The 21,366-nt window shown below is 46.0% G+C and overlaps 1 protein-coding gene across 1 annotated transcript in view; it reads right to left on the bottom strand.

The window, feature by feature from the left end:
• Positions 1-21,366, bottom strand: part of ATRNL1 (attractin like 1) — a 2,575,823-nt gene that overhangs the window by 2,182,030 nt on the left and 372,427 nt on the right. The window contains exon 3 of the mRNA XM_069611898.1: positions 13,669-13,782. Coding sequence (XP_069467999.1) covers positions 13,669-13,782 — 114 coding nt within the window. The remainder of the gene's footprint in view (positions 1-13,668; positions 13,783-21,366) is intronic.

The raw sequence follows: 21,366 nt of genomic DNA, 5'->3' as shown, positions 1-21,366 counted from the left end.
AGGCAGATCCAACTGACCAAGCACACCTGCAGCCTCTTAGAAGGCTGCAGGTATATAAAAGCATTGGTGAGAGGCAGAAGGGAGAGCTTAGCCGAGAATCCCACATAGAAGCCCAAGAAAACCTTGCAAGAAACAGGGAGCATCTGTAGTGGGAGTAGACGCCAAACCAGGACGCCGGCAGACCCGAGGTTCAGAGGACGCTGTCCGAGTCCACGAGGAAGCAGCAGGGTGAGCAGGGGCTCGCATTGGTGGAGTTCTCTGCCCCAAAAGTAGAACGGAGGCAGCAGCAGAGCCGTCGGGAGCAGGAGCAGGCCACTGGTGAGTGTCAGAGGGACATGCTAACACCAGGGAGCTCCGAACAGAACTGCAGGCAAGAGGAGCAGACTGCCGGTGAGTGAAGAGGGACACACAAGAACCGGGGAGCCCCGAACAGGATCGCAAGCAAGTGCCCGTCCATATATTGAAGAAATGCTGGTATACTGAAAACCGACCTATATGAAACTTTTACCCTCAAATAAAACCAGTGCCTATTGAATATCACATTGCAGGAAAACTTCCCATTGAAACAAACAAGCACATTGAATAGCAAACTCCAAAATGCTTTAACCCTTAAGACAATGTGCGTGTGCCTTAAAATATGAATCTAATTAAGCAACATAGGAACACTTTTGAACGCTGAACAGAAACTCAAATCATGGAAAACCCATGTTGCACAACAAATTACATTTAACATTACAGTTGACTACATTAAAGGCTCAAGAAAGCAAGAACAATGAACTTTGTTGAGTGAATGCTGTGCGGCAAGGCAACAGCTTGGCAAAGGGTGTGTGACACATGGTGGCAGGGTCACAAGGCAATCAAGCAGAAGACAAAGACATAAGATTGCACCATGAACCAGGAGGCCAGTAAAGAGGAGCCAAGTAAGGGTGACATGGAGCACAGGAGCAAGTGCCAAGAGACTTGTGTGTGGGGCTGAGAAGTCCAGGGACCCTGATTTCATGACCTGTGGTGGGTGGACCGTGTGGTCTGACAACTGCGCGTAGAGCAGAGGACACTGAACAGTGAAAGCTAAGGACAACCCTAAACGAGCTCCAACGAGAGTCCAGGGATCCTGGTTGCGTGACCTGTGATGGGTGGACTGTGTGGTCTGACAACTGCGCTTAGACCAGAGGATCAATTAATGGTGAAAGCTAAAAGACATCAAGAAACAATCTCAACAAAACTACTGCAAAACCTTTTAACTATGCTTGCTGTCTTGGGAACAGAGTCCTGCGACTCTTTTCGTTTTGGATTGTACTATTTAGAACTTGGGGAAGGGAACCCCAAGGATTAGTCATGAACTAGATTGCCTTGAACTGGTAAAGGTAAAATTTGAGACTTTTTCTTTCATGAAACTTTCTTATGCTTGGGGAAGGGGAGCTGAGGGAAATTTGCGAGCTGGAAGAAGCTCAGAACATCGAGTTAAACACTGTTTCTTTGAGTTTGACATCCCTACACAATGGTTTACTATAGCTGTGAGGGCGAGGATAGGTTTTGGATACAAATAGACTTTTAAATTGAACACTTTGACACAGACTTTCCTTAGTTTCATTCAGATAGGGAAAACCCACATTAGCATAGGATAAGTTAAGCTTTCAACCATCCTGACATTTCAGTTAAATAAACATCTTTTGTTTAAACTTGAAGTCTGTTGTGTCATACTTCATGATGCATTTACACTTTATAATTGTGTGACTCCAGTAGCCACCATGTCATAACCAAGAATGGCTTATATTTACAGTTTAACGTGACACCAGGCTGACAATTATTATGCTTTGAATCAGAGGTCCAGGCAATTAAAAAAACACTTCTGCCTGTTAGAACTTTGCATTCAGGCAGCTGTCAGGAATGCACAAGTGGCCTTTGAACTGGCCCTGATGCCACTGTATGACAGTTGTTGGGAGTGTCAAGAGACAGCCACAGCAACGGCACGAGAGTGCACTATGGATATTAGCATGGATCATTATGAAACGGAGTCCGATTAGGACACATCCATTTCAGAAACAGAATTACCTATATAATTCTATCACTGAAAATCCCAGAAGTTAAGATTGTCACTCCCTCATAGATGTCATCCCATCACACATGTGTCCTTACGCTTTCCTTGTGGGCATGTCTGGCATTGTTACTCGCTGAAACATGAGCATTCTGGGCGCGGTTTAGTTGCAAACTGGTCTATAGTCCTGGCAATCATGGTCATTGGCCATTTGATGATGCATTTGACATCGCAGTGCCAAAACCTATTGGCTTTGCTGATGAAGATTTGCTTCTCAAGTGCCAGTGGTTTCAGGTGACGTGGATAGCATTCTTATACTGGTTGATGCATACATCATGGGATAGGTACAATGAGGTTTTGGGAGGCAAACACTAAAGCCAACGCTTATTCACTACAAGTGCAGTTAATTGTTGTGACTTCTGAGCAACATTATTCGTGGACAGACACATGCAGGCTGTGTAGTATCATGCTCCTCTGACACAAATGACCAGCCAGAACAGTTGAGGAGCTTTGGCTTAAGTGTTCCATTATATATTGTTAGTTTCGTTTGTCTCCGGTTAGATAGTGGGTCTGTTTAGGCGTGGACCACTTCTTCACTGTGCCTCAGGTCTCAAGCATTGCCTCCATGATGAAGCCCAAAAGTGTTGCTTCTCACTTGCAAAGGAGTACCAAGCCTGTGGTACTAACCTTGAGTCGTGAATGGAAAAACTGCAAAGACAAGAAAGAAACGCGCACAGCCGGTGAGTTGGCAAGCGACCTGAAAGACCGGTGTGTGTTAAGGAAAGATTGAAGTTTCAACATTCCATCGCACAATTGAAGGCTGCACGTGTGTAGCTGAGACGCGAAGAAAGCCAAACCTGTGAATGAACTTTGAAGTAACGATAACTGCGAAACTAGCAATTCTGAGTAACGGAGTGGTCCGGCAAAAGGAAGTAGCCCACTCGAAAGGCTCAGTGAAAGGTGAAAGGTTTGTAGCGATAAAGTGAATGAACTGTAAAAGCCAGTGATCAAAATTAACCCTGAGAGATGGGGAGAGTAAAAAGGCGAACGTTGAACTTTGGTGCTTACGACAGAAGGACTGGGACAAATAACACAAGAGTGTGAGCTGAAGGGAAAATCATAGTGGGCCTGCAGAGATCTGAAGTAAACGCTGTGCACATTCGAAAGTCTTCGACATCAGGGAATGGACCGAGCCCAACTGAGGGAGACCAGAAGTGTAATAAGTTAGGGGAAGGGAACCCCTAAAGGATGTGAATTGAGCTTGTGTAAGGGAACCCCTAAAAGTATTTGGAACCTTTGCTTTGAAAGGTCTGAGCCCGACTGAGGGGGACCGATGTGAACATTTGCTTTAAGAAGTCTCAGCCCGACAGAGGGGGAGGGCGGGAACGGTGTGAACTTTGTTTTGAACTGTGTTTTGAAAGCTGGAAAGAGAGACTTTAAGGTGGAAGGCCAGGCGGGCCTCGATCCACATTTTGAAATGCCTGTGTGTTAAGAACCTGAGCCAGAATGCGTCATCCTTCCTACAGGGACCGCCTTACTCCATTCTGTCTAACGTCGAGAAGAGAGCCGACGCAGCCACATTTATTCTTTATATTTGAACACTGATTTTCCTATGCATACATACTCTCCTTTACATACTTTTTGTACAAGAGAAAGGACAGGCATTAGGTTTGTTAGTATAGGCCATTGTGATTTCACGGACTCAACTAGGAATGTTTTATTTATTATTTGATGATAGAGACTACTCCCATCCTAGCTATAGGGCAAAGCAGGAGTTTTTACAAACCCAGAAAGTTTTACAAATTGTACTTTTTGTGTCAGTGTCATACTTGTAATACCATGCGTCCCTTAGACTTAGTGGTTTGGGGGCCAAACCTGTACATGCAGTTGCATAAGGTTGGGCCTTTTTATCCATACTAAATAGAAATGATGCCACGCTGTTCCAGGGACAGTAAAAAAAGTGCCAAATGCAGAGGTGTGGGCTTGACAATGTCCACCATATTTTAGTCATCTCAGCCACAGAACCATCACAATAGCGCATTGCAGGTCTCAGACCCTTGCAGGCCTCACCGGGCCTGCAGCTCTTCCCATGTATTGGCAGCACCTTGTCCTAGAACACGTCCTGCGCTGGAAGCCCTCTGGCAGCCACTAGCAAATCAAGAATGCTTGGTTCTAAATGTAGAAAGAAAAACAAATGGTGCTGAAAAACTTAATATATGTACAAAGATCAAACGTGTCTTCAAATAAAAAGAACAACATCATTTGGGAAAAGGGCACCAAAAAGATCTGCCCGGCGGTGTCTGGAGGCCTTGGTTTAATAGCCTCTATGGAAGCATGACGGGCAATCATAAGGTCAGCCTTATTGATGACTCGAAGCTATTGGACCATGCACATGACTGATTTGCCAATCAGCATGCTTGAAATGAGAGGTCAAACTAGTGCTAGAGGTCTGCCGTCTGCAGCTCTGAGGTATGCAATGTAAAAAGGCTCTGCGACCAATCAGAGGCAGCAACGAATGATGCTACCGAGGTCACTTCAAGGTGCGTGTAAACTAACTTTGCATACTACTTCGAACAGAAGGCAAAAACAAAAACTACTTGTACCCTATTGTAATGGGAAGGCATCAATGTGTGTTTTCTGTGCTGAATGAGCATGCTCAAAATAGCATTTATGAACATTCTCCAGGCAGTACTGTAACTGTGAGGAGGTTCCTTGACTGGAACTTCCTCTGGTGACTACCAGCAAAGTGACTCGCGATAGTCAAGCCAGTTAGCAACAATACATTTCCCATAATGCCCATCAGGAACAAAAACAAAATCCACACCGGATCCTGGAAGCGGAATTCGGGACTGGGTAAACCTGGTAAAATACCCAGACAGCTACCTTAAGCCTGGGAAGACATTAGGAAACCTGTCTCAGGGCCCAAACACCAAAATTGTGCAAAGCACCTTCAGATGGGCTGTCTCGTTACCACTGCGGTTAAGCTGCTTGTTCGATGAATTCTCAGCCCGATGTTTCAGCATCGTTGGACAGGCACACTGCCCACCATGAAGTCGTTGTGTTCCCCCACCACCATGATGTGTGTCCCCTTCTCTCGTGTCTCTTGCAGCAGTCAAACGATGGGTCTCCGGTGCTCTGTCCGGACTTGCAGAACACTTATGAAAGTCAAGGGCTCTGCGACTCCCCTCAACTCCACATATCTCAGGTGCGACATGTTCAGGGGGCGTCCCCTGCTTTCGTATGCATCTCTCTTCTTCGTCTTGGCTTGGCCGGTCCTCCTTTTTCAGTTCACTCTTCCCAGTTGAGGGGATGTCTCCCTTTAAAGAGACAGAACCCTTTTCTTGGTAATAACATATTTTAGCTTTGCCTTCAGCCAAGTGTCTGGATTGTATATTGTTCTTAAGGTCAGGCAGTCCCATGTTTGCTACCATGGGGAATGGCTTAGGGAGATCCTCAAAGGAAAGTGAGTCTTTGTCTCTTAATGGAGAGTCTCTCCCAGTGAGGTCCGGCTTGCCCACCCACTTAGGGAGGGTTGTGCGAAGCAGGCTCACCTCCCTAGCCTCATTGGGGGAGGATCCTCATTGGGGAGAAGGGACGAATTCCCTCAATTCATCACAGCACAGCTGTAGACCATCAACCCTAGTTCCAATCAGGGGGAGGGGGCATATTACTATAAAAGCCAGGCAGCCCAGTCCAGTGGAGCGGCTGACAGCTCCGATTTGGAGAAGGATGGGGAGTGAGAACACTGGTGGGGGGGAAGAGGTGCTGCAGAGACTTTGGAAAAGACTGGAGACAGGAGTGTGCTGCAGAGGGAAGATGAAGAAGGGAAAGAGGGGGCGAGTTAAAACTAGGAGTGGAGTAGAAGGCGATCGGAGGAAAAGGGCAACAGGGAAAGGAAGTGCAATTAGGCAACATTAGAAGGATGGACGGAGGAAAGAAGACCTGGAGTGAAAGGTGGCGACATCAACTAAGAAAGTGGAGGTCAGACGATAAGGAGCATGTGGTCAAGGAGGTGGTTGCGCTAGAGGGGGGAAAAGGTGGTAAATCAAGAGAAAAAAAAGGAGACAGGGTAGAAGCTAAGATAAATCAAGACAAAAGGATGAGAAGGGGTAGAAGCGAAGGTGGCAGTGACGGAGCAGCAGGTGGAGGAGGTAGGTGAAAGGGAGGAGACTGAGAACGATGCATCTCTAGATGAGGAGAGTGAGGGTGGACTATGAATGGAAGAGAAATAATAAAGCATTATAGAAAAGAGATCAGGACTTTATTAAGGTATTGAAAAGAGAAGCAATGAGCCAGAAGCGGGTTAGTTAGCTAGAGGTGGGAGATTCCGGAGAACCAAGTTAGGCATGCGACAGGGGTGGGGTGGGGTTCCAACGCGAGGGGGTTGGGGGGAGTCAGGGAGTCTAGTGGTAGTTTAGAGAGCAGGTGGGGATAACAGAGTTACGAAAGAAGGCTTTTAGGGATTTATGTCTGTCCCATATTTAAGGAAGGCATGGCATCAACAGTAAGACAAGTGACCACAGTTCAAGGGTGTTTATTGAACTTTCACAATGGGTTGATAAACACCCATCTAAACCTAAATCTATAGATGGGAGCAAGCTACGACCATCAAAATAATAATAATGCAGTCCTAGCGGAGTCTTGTCAAAATAAAAGGGCCTATATTGAAAAACCTATTTCCAATCCTTACCGCTAATTTACAAATAGTGTGGAGTAGTGTTCATGAAAAAGAAAGAAGTGTTCACAAAACGATCCGTCGGGATGTTCGGGCCATTGGCCTCCCTTCCCCATGTTTTCAGAACGGGGCGAGGTGGTTCACTCGAACAAAGCATACACTGTGGCTTCTGCGGCACAAGGATACAGTTCCATTGACAGCATCAGGACCTTCTGTGTCCAAGTCTCTTAACTTCTTAAAAGTCTCTTGATTCAGAATGCCTGACGTACAAAAACAAGATGCAAAAGTTCTTTTCTTTTTACCAGTATTCAATTTGGGTCTTCATCCTGGATCCCCCTCAGCTGGGCTCAGATCCCTTTATTAAAATGTTCAAAGAATATTCTTTCTAGAGTGACTCACGGTTCACCCCGGAGCCCCCTCAGCCGTGCTCAGATTGCTTCCTTTTTCCCAATTAGTCTCCCTCAACCGGGCTCATACCAATTGCAGTGTACATTAAACTATCAAAAACCTTTGAATGTGCACAGGGTTTAGCGTGACCCGTTGAAGAACCACTTTGATTTTAAGATTCCCTTTTCTCACATTTAGCATCAGTTGGATACCTAACAGAGTCCTTCGAATGAGCACCCACATGGCGCCGGACCACTCTGTCTATGGTATCTTTTCTTGACCTCCCAAAGTTTAGTTACTCCTTTGGATTCAAATGATATTTGCGTCGCTCATGGCATACATCTCCCACACGTTCTCTTTAGATTTCTTCATACAATATTACCGCTCGCAACCTTGGATTAAACACAGGCTGGTTTGGCATTAGTCTCTCCGACTCACTGGTTGTGCTGTCTTTACTGATGCAGCTTTGTTGTGGGAGCAAAGGACAGTACCACGGCAGCAATTGCTCCTCCCCGCCTTGGTTATCAATGCCGGAGAGCCCGGGGACTTCCGATGCACAGTGTACATTTGTTCAGCTTTAGTTCCCCTTCTTAGGTTTCTTACTTTCCAAGGTTCACGAAAGTAACAGTCGGAAAAGGTCAAGGGCACTTCCCTCCTTGCAACCCTATCTGGTCTTCCCGTCTTCTCATATTAAACTGCCATCTTGGATCTTCTGTTTCCTTGTGCGCTTTCCCTTGTGCAGAGTGTGCTTTCGTGCTCCGCCTTTTGTCCGTGTGGGGAAGTTTGATGGAAGTCAGGTGTGTGTAATGATCAGTAATTACCTGACCTTGCCTGACTGTTGTATTGGGACATGTCGGGTATACAGCTCTTGTGTTAGTCCATTGTCGCTCAAGATGACCTGTCCTTGAGAAAGTGTGTGTCGGGAAAGGGGAGTGAGGGGGTGTTCCTAGGTATCCTACCTGGTAGGATGGGGAAACTATGTTACAGGTAAGGGGATACCGCATCTCGCCATCCAGTGTCCCACTTCCACCCCCCGAAGACCCCCTCATCCATGTGATCCAAAAGCGATGGCTGTCCCCTGGCCACATGGATGACAGATCCCACAGGGACTAGCGGATGAGACACCTTCAGGTTTTTCACACACAGCTGACCCCAATGTTAGCTGTAAGAGAATCCAGATGGTCTTCTTGAGCATCAAGAAGACTGGGTTAGTCTTGGGGTACGGGATGCCAGGGAGCCCACACCTAGGCTCAGAGGAGCAGGAGAAGGGCTTGTTCCATCCTGAAGGCTGAATCATAAGGTGAGTGAGATAACCCCAATGGGACTTTAGAACAGTGATGTCAGACACAAAAGCCTGACAACCGACACGGAGATTTGGAAAGCCATCATAGGAGGCATTTGTGAAAGAAGGCCACCCTATGCTTTATTTTTTGGGGAAGCTCTTGGACCCCATTATAAGTTGGCCGGTGTGGTATTAATGTGCTAGTATTACCATACAGCAGCACGTTACTGCACTGGCCAACTACAAGTTTGCTGGTGCCGCACCCGAGTTACCTCTAGCTAAAAGCTGGCTCCGTACCGGCAAAAATCATCAGTTTTGTCGGTACCAGTAATACCAGAAAATGCCCCATATAGGACTCCATGGGATGGGGATTTACCACCCTTACCGGCACTTGTAATCTGGCGGTAATTCTGCAAGACCAAGTGCCAGTAACAGCAATGCAGTTTGGTGGTATCCCGTCGGATTTATCAGTGGGATACCACCAATCATGTAATGAGGCCCCTTTCTTATATTTAAGCTGGCCCACCAATGTATGCAGTCCCTAATACAAATGTTGAACTTTGAGCACCTGATCTTGGCGTATGTCATGGTCCCAAATGTAAAATCCTGGCTCCAAAGGCAGCATATAAAACTCGACCCAATCGAGGTAGTCGTCTGGAAGGTGTTCATGATCTAGCCAGTTCAGGACACGTTTTACACACTTATTGGCTAAGGTACAAGAATGCTGTTGGAACTGTGGTCAAGTGGCTAAGTCATTGGCTTTTAATTCAAGAGAGCCTGGCCTAGACCCGGCTTCCCACTCGATTACAATGTGTGATCTTGATAAATTAACCACACAGCTCAATGCCTCGGATCCAGTGTCAGACAACATTAGAAGCCCTTAGAAACAGAATAAATGTAGCTTCGAAGAGCTACACAAATAACTGGACAACGTGCATGTTTTTAAAATTAATGTTCTCATCATTTACATAAATTATCAATAAAGATGATGGGTGTGGCGAGAAGCCCCCCTGCTTTATTATGTGGACTTCTACTGGGGTGACCAAGTAGAGAATCATCAGCTGGTTTTGGGGAACAAGGTTTGGGATAGTGAGGCGCAGGTGGCTGAGAACTAAGAGAAGAGGGGGCGGCGCAAGGTAAGGTGGATCAAGCCGATGATGGATTTGAATGCAATATGTCTTGTTTATAAGCAATCAGTTTATTATGCTTTAATAGTAGTTCTAAAGATTACCAAACGGCATCTTAACGGCAGGCCTTTATCTGAACAAGAGGACCAACAGAAGCCTGAGTGGGCACCGTCCCACAGAAATGGCTATTTGGCACTCTCGGAAGAGGTGCTCTCACATTTTACTCAAACGTTGAACTGCTTGACGTTTCACCTCAATTTATCAAGGGTAATCAAGACCATGGCCCCGATTCATGGAATTATTTGCGTGTAAAACGAGGATTTGCGTACCATTCTGTCTGCAAATCCCTGCTTGACGAATGGGGATTTGCAGGCAGAATGGCACGCAAATTCCAGTTTTACACGCAAATAATTCCATGAATCAGGGCCCATGTCTGCCTACACAAACATAGCACCACAGCAACACCTCACAGATGATACCCAAACGGCAAGAACACGGGTCTGGGGTTGCTGTTGGTGCCTAGAAGTTGAGAGTAATACAGATATGGACCCCTTGTCTCTGAACCAGAGGGACACAACATCACAGTAACACCTCACTGATGCCCAACAAGGCAGAAACATGGGTCTGGGGTTGCCGTTACTCTCGTTCAGTGGATAAGAGTAATGCAGACGTGGACCCCTTGCGCTCTGAACTAGAGGGACACAACATCACAGTAACACCTCACTGATGCCCAACATGGCAGAAACACTGGGGTTGCCGTTGGTACTGTCGTTCAATGGTTAAAGAGTAATGCAGATGTGGACCCCTTGCTTAAATACAGATGTGGACGTATTGCTCTCTGAACCAGAGTGACTTAACATCACAGAAACACCTCACTGATGCCAAACAAGGCAGAAAGGCGGGTCTGGGGTTGCTGTTACTCTCGTTCAGTGGATACGAGTAATACAGATGTGGGCACCTTGCCCTCTGTGCCTTGAGGGAGACCACACCACAGCAACACCTCACTGATGCCGGACAAGGTAGAATCACGGGTCTGGGGTTGCTGTTGGTACTCTTGTGCAAAAGAGTCACCTAGCATTTCCCTGCTGGACTTTCATGGTGTGCAAGACCAGACTGATATGCAAATGGTTATTGCTCCTCTGGGAAAGCACAGTGGGATAAAAGGTGATTGTCAACCCTCCTGCGCAGGCACCATCCCACAGAAGAGGTTATTTGACAGTGGTCATCCTCTGCACATTTCTTCAAGTACATTCATGGTGTTTTTCCCTAAATAATATTTCAATCTTGAAACAATTTCTAAGATAACATTTATATTGTAAAATTAATTAAAATGATTAAAAAGTATCTAACATTTTTAAAACAGAAGTAGTTCAAAGAAATTATTTTTTACATTTGTAAAGCGCACTGAGCCTGTAGGCATCGAGGCGCTGGTTGCAGTATGGGTTACAATGTAGGCATTCATATATTCATACAGTCAGAAAGTGTTGGGGGCGGGCAAATTCGCACAGTCCACCAGGTGAAGAGCCAGGTTTTCAAATGTTTGCGGAATGCCCAGTATGATTGCTTAGATCTCAAGGCCAGTGGTAATGTGTTCCAAGGTTTCGCTGCAATGACCGGGAAACTCGATCCGCCAACTTGGTCTAAACCTCGGTGTGATGAGACAGTGAGCGTATGTGGCGCTGATCAGTTTCATTGACTCGGCTTTAGTGAATTTCTGTAAGAGGTAGGGGGGGCAGAGTTTGCAAGACATCTGCGGATGAGGAACGGTGTTTTAAGGGTGATGTGTTCTCATATTGAGAGCCAGTGAACATCTCTCCTGGTGGCTGAAATGTGTTCCCGTCTGGGGATGTGGAGGGCAGCTTGGAGTGAGTTGTTTTGGATGAGCTGCAGCTTGTGGATATTGCGCATTGATTTGCCTACAAATAGAGCATTGGAATAATCTAGTCTGGAGCCAATGATGGCTCGGGCAATGGTGAGGCAGCTGTTAGCAGATAAGAAAAGTCTGGCGGCATTGATACATTTGGTGGTGTGGGCAGCGGTGGACGCAATAGCATTGACTTGGTGGGTGAAGGAGAGGGAGGCATCAAGATAAACTCCCAGTGGCTTCACTGTCAGAGAGAAAGGGTTGAGATGCCGTCAGTCGGGAAAGAGCAGTATAGCTGATTAAGGTTTTTGAGCACCGCTGGAGAACCCAAAATGAGGATTTCTGTTTTTTCATCATTAAGGCTAAGTAGATGAGAGGCCATCCAAACCTGTATAGTCTGGTAGACAGCGTGTAATGTGAATGAGTCCCCTGAACAGTCACCTGAGTGCGGGAGGAGGATTTGGGTGTAATCAGCGAAGTTACTATAGGAGACACCCAGTGTATCTAAGAGGTTGAATCACGGTTTTGTGAAGATGTTGTAGAGTGTCGGGGAGACGCACGAGCCTTGGTGAATGCCACAGGACATGAGAAGGGGGCACTTGAATTTTTCACAAAGACTCCAATGGTTCTGTCTGCCAGAAATGAGGTGATCCAGCTCATGTCTTCAGGCGAGAAGTTTGCCACGGGGGTGAGGTGCTGGCAGAGAATCTTATGGTCTACCAGATCGAAAGCAGCTGGAAGGTCTAGGTTTAATGGGAATGCAGGCTTTCCTGCATCTTTGAGCTCATCAATCGGTTTCTTTAGGTCAAGCAGAGCCGATTCAGTGCCATGACCGGGGCAGAAGCCTGATTGACTGGTTCCAAGGATGCAGTTAGATTTCAGGTATTGCTGGATTTGGAGGTAGGCTGCACGATCCAGGATCTTTAGGAGGAAGGGGACTGCAGTGATAGGGCAGTAGTTGGGGGGGATGGTATGGTCCAGGGAGGGTTTCTTGAGCAGCAGGAGGACCCATGCTTCCTTGATGCTGGTGGGGACCATGCATGTGGAGGAGGAGCAGATGAACGCTGTGATGAACGGTGTGGAGGCAGCCAAGCGATCATAGACGATTGCAGAGAGTCAGGCATCTCCTTTGCACCTAGATATCTTCAGGCATTTCATGATTAAGGTGACGTCAGCTTCCCAAGACAGGCTCAAAGCAAAATGGAGGTATATCTCGTCACACGGATGGTGGCGGCAGGTCGTTGTTGGGAGGCTGCATGGTGGCGCTGATGGAGTTTTGCTTTAATTGCATTTTTTTGTGGAGAGAGGAGATTTTGTCTAGGAGGGCATTTAGTATATAGGTGCACCAGGTCTCATCTTTAGTGAGGTTGAGTGGGTGGGAGCAGGAGGGAAATTGCAGCCCTCTAAGGATAGTGAATATCTTACGTGTTGAATTTGGAATTGGCTTTGGCGGTGCTAGTGTTGTAAATCGTGTTTTTTTTCCTTTATATTAGCCTCTTTGTACTCTTTGGCAGAGGTGCCGAAATTAGTTTTGAGGGTTACAGATTTGGTCTTTCTTCAGTTGGCCTTGCCCTCACGTTTTTTAAAGTGGAGAGCTTGCAGGTCTGGGGTGAACCACAAGTTGAGCTGTAGTCCGTGTGTAGGGTTGCCAATGTCTCAGTTGCAGTCATCACACCCACAGGGCTATGGGTTTCAATAATGAGGTCAAAGTCCTCCAAGAAGGCTTCAGCGAGGACAATGGGTTTGGGGCCAGAGAGAACTTGGTTAGTAGGGGCCGATGATGGAGGCATATAGTGATGTGTTCATATGGTGGTGTAAAGTTAGGGATACCGGAAGGTGAGGCCAGAATGGGCTTATTAATGAGGAGGCCATCTCTACTGTCTTTCACAAATGAATGGGGGAGAGGTGCAGAAAATGGGTGAAAAACATGCAGTTAGTATCGAAGGCTACTTGGATAGATAACCAATGGTCTTGAGTCATAATTTGGTTGAAGCGATGAAATCAAGAAGGTGGCGGTGAGTGGGAGCAAAGAATTGGGTCTAACTGCAGGTGAATCTTGTATTCCACCGCAGAAGGGGGGTGGGGGAGTGATGGGCCAGGGTGCATGAACAAAGGGAATCGCGCCAGTGGAAAAACAAGACATTCATCGTGCAGGTTGACTGGAATGCATTAGAAAACTAATCACACACACGACATGTTAGTGGGACTATTTCACCAAAGGAGAAATGGTTGACCAAACTTTTGCATGTCCACAGTCAGCAGGCGAATGATAGCGGCAAGGAAACCGGCGTCACTTACCTCAGGACGGCAATCAACGGCGCATATATGGAGTCGCCGTCATAGACATAGACATGGTCCCAACTGCATTCCGTGGCAAAATGATTGAAGCGCAACCGCAGTATTGCATTAGGGCTGTGGGAATAATACAAAAAGGGAACATATAGTAAGGGTTCAAGGAGAAACTGAAGTGAGCAACAGTACAGGAGCTTAGTTACCAAATGCGATGAAACCAGGTTCTAGTTGAAGGATATTTATGAACAAATTAATGTTTGGGGGTTTTCAAGGCACGGTCTAGGCCAGGGTATCCAACTCTAGGCCTCGAGTGCCGGAATCCTGACAGGTTTTCAGGATATCCCTCATTAATAATCATGAGGAAAAATGTTCATGCATTTAGAATCATTGTATGCAAATTGATCTCATGAATACTAATGAGGTGTATCCTGAAAACCCAGCATGGATCCACTCTAGGCTAAGATATTCGGCCTCTTGGTACCTCCTCTCCGGTGTATGCAACAGGATTCCCAATGGATTCAGAAAAGTTACTTACAGGAAGCCTAGGACATGCCTATGCGAACAGAACAAAGTCTGTGCAAGGATTCACTAAGGCAAGGCTTGTAAACTTCCTGTAATAATTCCTATAGAAAAGTCCTGTATATATTATTTTAAGCTATTCTTACTATCACAGGACCTTTTATTTGTACCCCTATAAGTCTTTCCATAAAAAACAACCATCCCCTCTGAGAAGTTCATTAAGAGCCATCCAATGTAGAGTTGGTCAGATAGCTCAGTAAACTGGGCACTTGCATTGCCGTGTTAAATCTACAGAGTGGAGTTTTTGAATCTGGATAGGACCGACGCAGCCTTCCAAGGTCATTCTGGTGGGTACCATTACATCAGGGGTAATAGTGGCCCTTTAAAAGCACCATTAGGTTGCAAGAACTGCTGTAGGAAGTGCCATTGTTAGGACTGCCCGGTTTTAATGTTCACCAAACTACAAGTCGTGCGGTAAATACTGCACGATGAGTATTTTCATCCTCGAAAATCTGCATATTTTTACTTTCACACAAAAGCTGTAAGTACATATACTATAATGCCCCAAGATGTTTAAAACGTTTTGTCCTTCATGGTAGTGAATCGATTCAACTTCGGGGAAATTAAAATACAAGGGGGAACCCCCAATGGGGGATAAAAACATGGAAATCTCTGATTTTCACCATATCACCTCGTGCGATATAATGCACAGAAGGATCAGGACTGACCCTGCTGTGTATTATTGCACACGGTACACTAGCGGTCTAGTCAAACACTACCTAATCCACTTTCTTGACCCAAATATAATGCAAATTGATTTTTTTGTAGACTGCCAAAAGTTAGCCTGCAGATGTTACAGAAATGCCTCCTGCGGTATTTCTTAGACTAATGTTTTCCCACAATTACAGCAGCAGATGCACACATTTGCATTGACCTCCAGCAAATGCGTGCAGTACACAGCGTCAAGAATTCATGGTATCGGGTAATATTATCCCCATAAATAATGTCGCCATACATATAGTCGCCGGGAAATGGCTAGTGATAATAGGGCAGGGAGAGGTCCGGGTGAGGGAGTTGGGAGGTGGGTTATTTTAACCTTTGTCCGATTCACGCCTCCACCAGTACACAGCAGACTCCATGCTAGCCTTAGCTCTCTAGGTACGCGTCAAAGAAACCAGGTATTTGGTAATGTTAATGCGTGAGCTAAAATGCATTTCTTCTGGCTGCCGGGAAGTCCTTTGGCGTGGGGTTGGTCAGTGTTGGTGAAAATTAATGTGCGATTTAGCAGGTTGTTCATGTAATCCTTCCTGGGTTTTGAAAGACTTCTTTCAAAGTATTTACAGGACATCTACTGCTCAACCCCCATTTATCCTGCTGCCGGCAAAGGGCCTGTCTGGGTGCCAGCTTTGCAGTAAACTGATTGATATTGTGGCAGGTTTTAATGTAAACCCACCTGTTGGTTTTTAAAATGTTACCACGTGTAGCAAATCCCCAGATTACCATTGCTCTTGCCCCCGGATCCAATTTAGAGCAGATTCTTGTGTGTTTCCAGGTCCATTCTCTCTATTTTGGGCCTTGGAACTGTCCTGGGACTCTGCAATGCCACATGTTACCCCAATTAGGCAACTGCAGGGCAGGCAATGGGGCTGGAAAGGGGTGCCTGATATGCAGATTATTGGAAGAGAAGCCCAGCAACCCTTGGGAGGGGCCCACTGAGTACAACAACCCAGGAATCCTTAAATGTGTTTGAGGCTGTGGTGCAATGAGGCTCAGGTGGATGGCCCAGGACTATGTCCTCATACAGGGAGCTTGCCTACTGAAAGCTACCCCAACCTGAAGTGTCTTCAGGGTCACCAGCTTATCCCTACCATAGAACTGGAAGTGTGTGGCCATTCAGGGCTGCGGGGGCCGTCGGTTCTACTCTTGGGGGCACACTGGGGCTTATATTGCTGGTTTGCAGCCAGAAAGATTCCCTCTCCGCTCCTCAGTGTCTCGGGAGGATAGATCAGGGGCAACATGCTCGCCTTGGAAGCAAGATGACACGGATCCCCGGGTCCGCGCTTAGGAACCTCTGGGTATTAAGCACGTTATAAATAACCTATCATATCAGTGCTGGGAGGTGTTCTTACGAGGCTTCAAGAATTGCACAGAGCACAAACTTTGGCAACTTTCCATGCGGGGTCAGACATGATGTATTTATTTTATTATCTCATTGCCTTGCCCTTTGAGAACCAGCAACATTCACCTCTCTTTGTTTTGCACGTCGCCAGTTTAACTTTCCCAGCTGGTTCACCATTCAGGGGGAGAAGGGGGTGAGGGCGGGCAATGCTAAGTCACTATTCTGGACGCAGAGGGCACACACAGCAGCTGTAGAGCTGGACTCTGGGCACCTTGCCAATGTGGACATGTGACTGCATTGATTATGGACAGCAAGCCTCCAGTGACCAGCTCCCATGCCCCCATACCCTCTCGACTACCCCACCAATACCCTTAACATCATTGATAAAGATTCCCTTAGAGCACCAAATAACACGTTCAGCTAAAGGATCGTTTCACCAACAGCGGTGAAACAGTCGTGAAAGCCGTACAGTGTAAGGTATGAGTATATACATCATATCATATCATTTGGTCCATTATAAAAGCTTCATAACATAAGACCTTCCTATAACATTGCCTTAGCATGAGTTTGTACATGCAGTAGCCACGAGTCAGGACATTCCCACAGCGACTGAGGCATCTCAAAAGTGGCCGGTATGAAAAATGCAAAGAGTGTCCCGATACTTCGGGCCATAAACTGATGGGTGGGAGCTGGCTACTGTTCTGTGGCCGCCACGCGTTGGGAATCTGTTTCCAGTTATAAGAAAGTAATGTGAGAGATTGATAAGAGTCATATGTACCGGCCATCAAATAAAGTCTGCATTAACTTGTTGGTTAGGGGAGGTCCCATATTGCCCCTTTCTGCTTGGAATGGCAGCCATTATAAGTTTAATCGCTTCTAGACTTTGCAGTAAAGGGAACCGAATCCTAGCTACCCTCTCACAACAGCATGCCAGACGGAAACCACTCTACCCTTGCAAAATGTCTGCCTTGGGTTGATTAAGCGATGTATAAAGCAGCCCTGCTCTCTGAGACAAAGAGAATATCCTGGAGCGAAGGTTTTGAATTTGGGCGAATTCACATACCCACAATACCTTGCTGATGTGGCTCCGAACTGGAGGTGAACTTCCAGCGATGGCTACTCGGTGGTGTTGCGGAATGTGTGACCTGGCTCAAATAGACTACCCTATACATATATACGTTCACTGAAAACCCTTAGTTAAGGTGCAGTTAAGTGGCACCGATTTAATGCAACAAAACCCTTGAAATTCTGCGCATGTGGGAAGTAATGACCAGCTTAACTCTGCGTTTTCCCGTTGCAAAGCCCATGAGCACATACAGATTATAAGACAAGGGATTCACTATGACATACAAAATGGCATTATGGGGGACATAGCACGTCATTGTGAGTCCCATGGGGAAATGAATGGGAGTAGGTCCAAAACAGCGTTTTTTTTCCATTCTTAATAACTTTTTCATTTTCTAATGAATCTTTCCCAAAATGTCCAGTCTGGAGAAATCCAGTGACAAACGTTTTGTTTGCAAAATATCTGCCTACTCAGTCGATCAAGTCAAAAGTTACCAGCAATTCAATATTCGGCTTTCCTATGGAACGTGAAACTTCACTTCTAAAGTGCTGCAACAGCCACACTAGAATATATAAAGGTCTATAGAAGGGAATATAGAAAATCATAATTATTGTATGATGTATGACATTTGAGGTGCAAGTTATTATTTCCCTCAAAAGCAGACTCTGTAATAGTGAATACAATGCAAAGTCCTGATATCTGCAGGTTTTCGATATTCGCGTGCCGGCCTTCCTTCCCCACTCTTTGTGCACTTCCGTGCTCTACGTTCTCCTCTTCTACGCCTCCAGCGGCACCCAATACACATTCCTCTTCATGGCTCCTTTCTGATCTCCCGTTTTCTCTTTTCAACATTGCTGTCCCACTCCCTACAGCCACACTCCCAGTACTTGCTCTCCACCAATCATCGTCCCCATACCCGCTCACACCCACATCCCCCTCTGCACTTGTTTCATTGCTCCTTCCCAATGTCCTGTACATTGTTCGTCTACACACCACCCTATATTTAATGCCCGCAACACGATCCGTGCTCCATTTCCTTCCCTCCACAGTCACTACACGATTCCTTCGACGTGGACTACTTTAATGGGTCAAAGATATCCCAAACACCCTTTTGGTACCCTGAAAGGCTTCTTCACCCTCACAATGTCCCCCAAGCACAGCACACACCCTCTCTGCATGTTCTCTTGGTTAGTGCCGCCCTCTGAGATGTTAACTCTGGCACCATATTTTCACCATCCTTGTCAGGATGAGCAACTCCTGGCATCCAATGCAGATATACTTTGGATCTCATTGGTCTCTCTCGCCGCTAGTCGTGGGGTGTCTCGGATATGCCAACAACATGACTCGTACTGTCCTTCCCCAGTTCCTTCTGCTAGCATGTGTTAACTGCATGCAATCTTCAATAATGAGATTTGCTCACTCCACCAACCTGTTGGCTTTGTACATTGCCCTGCAGCTTCCTATCCCATTCACCCTCAGGTGTTCCTGCATCTAAGACGACACTAGCTGTATGCAATTGTCAGACAATATCATTGCATTGTATATTTGTATAGCGCGCCAAACCCTCAGGTATCTGGGCGCATTATTCAGTTACATTTGTACAGGATATAGTTGACACAGACAATAAGATAATATTTGCAGCATTGGCATATAACATGAACAGGAGATAATACGAGACAATATGTACAAACAGGGGTGAATGTGACAAATGGAACCATTTTAGTTAGTTGGTTTCGCGGGTAGTGAGCCATTTTTTAGCGCATATCCTGAACTGCTGCAAAGCTGGTACAGTTCTTATATCGGTGGCTATGGAGTTTCAAAGTTTGGAGGCTAATACAAGGAAGCTTTCATCCTTGGGCATCCTTCCCTCAAAAACACCTCAACCAAAAACTGTACCCCCTTCGACGACGTTCTATGATCTACAATCCTAGCTTTAGCGATCTGGAAACTTAATCGACCAACCCAATTGTAAACCTACTCTCCTGTCCAAGTGTTCCTATTGGTCCCTTAACATCAAGAGCAACCTTCTCCCACACCCAATCCGGTATCTTCACTGGTATTATATCCGGTTTCTGCATCTTCAACAACTTATCACTCAGCGCACATGGTACGCACACCCCAAATTTTGCCTCCACCATTGCATCAAGAATTTTGATCACGGTCTTCTCTTGGTGAACATCTTCCCATGTGTTCCATGTGTGTCCGTTGCACCAAATCACTCCTGATACGTACAGGTGGCACCAGTCTTTCCACCCATGATACTCAACTTTCTGATCCGCACAACTCCTCTTTGAACCTAAAATAGTGCGACAATTTAGTCTCTTTTCTCAACCATCCTTGACTTATCTAAGACATGATCTTCTGCAATTCATTGTCTTCCATCACTGCTGTCATCCACACAGACCCCTCTATGCTGGCCAACACTGTGGCTTCCACTTAAGCTACCCACTCTTCACTTACTTCGTCTACATCTCCACCATCATTGGGTGATGATCTAGACAATACATCAGCCACAGGGTTCTGTTTGCCAGGGATACATACTACCTTAAAATTGTACTCCTGCATATCTGCCAACCATCAGCTGTGCATGGAGTAGCCAACCCAACCCAGAGCCTCTTGTCCATAAATACAACACAGGTTTGTGGTCCGTTCTAATGGTCTGTGGTACTCCCCACAAGAATGTTCTGAAATGTGTTGAGTCCCAATAACATGCAAATGCTTTCTGCACAGTTGAATACTTCAGTTCACTCGCTAACGGTGCTCTGGATGCACACGCCACAGGAACCGCAGGGCCTCCCACCATGAGTCTCAACACTGCCCCTAAACCCTGCATGCACGCATCCACAGTTACGATGGTTGTTTCTTCAGGATCAAACCAATATAATGTGTTCCCCACCTCTTCTTTTTAACTTGACAAAGGCTGCATCAACACCTTCATGCCACTTTGTCAGGGCAGCTGCTTTACTGGCAAAACATTTTATGAATTTAGCATAATATTTTATAAGCCTTAAAACGTTCAGGGTCTGCCACGGTACAGAACATCAGATTGTTTGATGCCCTGATTTACAGGACTCGCCACAGGGAAGGTCCATCCCTTTATATAATGTATGTAGACTTTCGATCTGCTTTTGACCAGGTAAACCGAAACACCCTGTGGTGAAAACTGGGAAACTTGTGATGTCCCGGGTGGTTGCTGCATATAATCATTTTGCTGCATAACACAAAGGGCTGGGTACGTTTAGACAATGAGGGCCTTTTATCAGCCCCAGTGTTGATAAACAGGGGAGTCAAGCAAGGTTGTGTGCTGGCTCCCCTGTTATTCAATGTATACCTAGCAGATCTTCCACTGCGTTTGAGAGACAAGGCCAATTGCCTAACAAAAATCACAATGCGCGAATGGTCACCATGTTATATATACACAGATGATTTGATTATTTTTGACCAGACTTAAACTGGTATGAAGAGAATGATTAACGAGTTTGGTGTTTACGCAGCAGAAAACCATTTAACCATAAACCTTAACAAGACTTGAGTCATGCTGGTAACCGGTAAAAAAGTAAACAAACTGGAAGTGGTTACCGTATTAGGCACTCTAGATTATACTGTAAGCTACCGATACCTGGGTCTTGAAATGAGTACAAGAGACCCCCCCAAATGCCCATTATTAACAAAAATGTGGGAACATTGTGACACAGTTTGTTTTGAGAGGAAGGAACCTTGAGCAGCTTAACACTGCACTGTTTGAAGATATCAACTGAATACCGAACGTTGAACGAGGAAAGAGTTACGTTGTGTTGACGGAAGCTTTTGAGAGAAGGTTAGAAAGGTGGGATTGGTGTAACAATTACCTACATGTGTCTACGTTGAAGAGTTTCAAGTATGTGTCCTCAGTGGTAAATCATTTTAAGAGGGTCCAGCCTTATCAGCTCTTGTGTCCAGATCCGGCAGTGCGTAGATTTATTATTTTCCTATGCTCCAACCAGCTTCCCCTTCTGCCAAT

Source organism: Ambystoma mexicanum, chromosome 8, assembly GCF_040938575.1.
Source record: "Ambystoma mexicanum isolate Mex_15411 chromosome 8, UKY_AmexF1_1, whole genome shotgun sequence".
In the NCBI taxonomy this organism is placed as follows: Eukaryota; Metazoa; Chordata; class Amphibia; order Caudata; family Ambystomatidae; genus Ambystoma; species Ambystoma mexicanum.
Note: the sequence above shows the minus strand (reverse complement) of the source record. Positions and strands in the feature narration are given on the sequence as shown.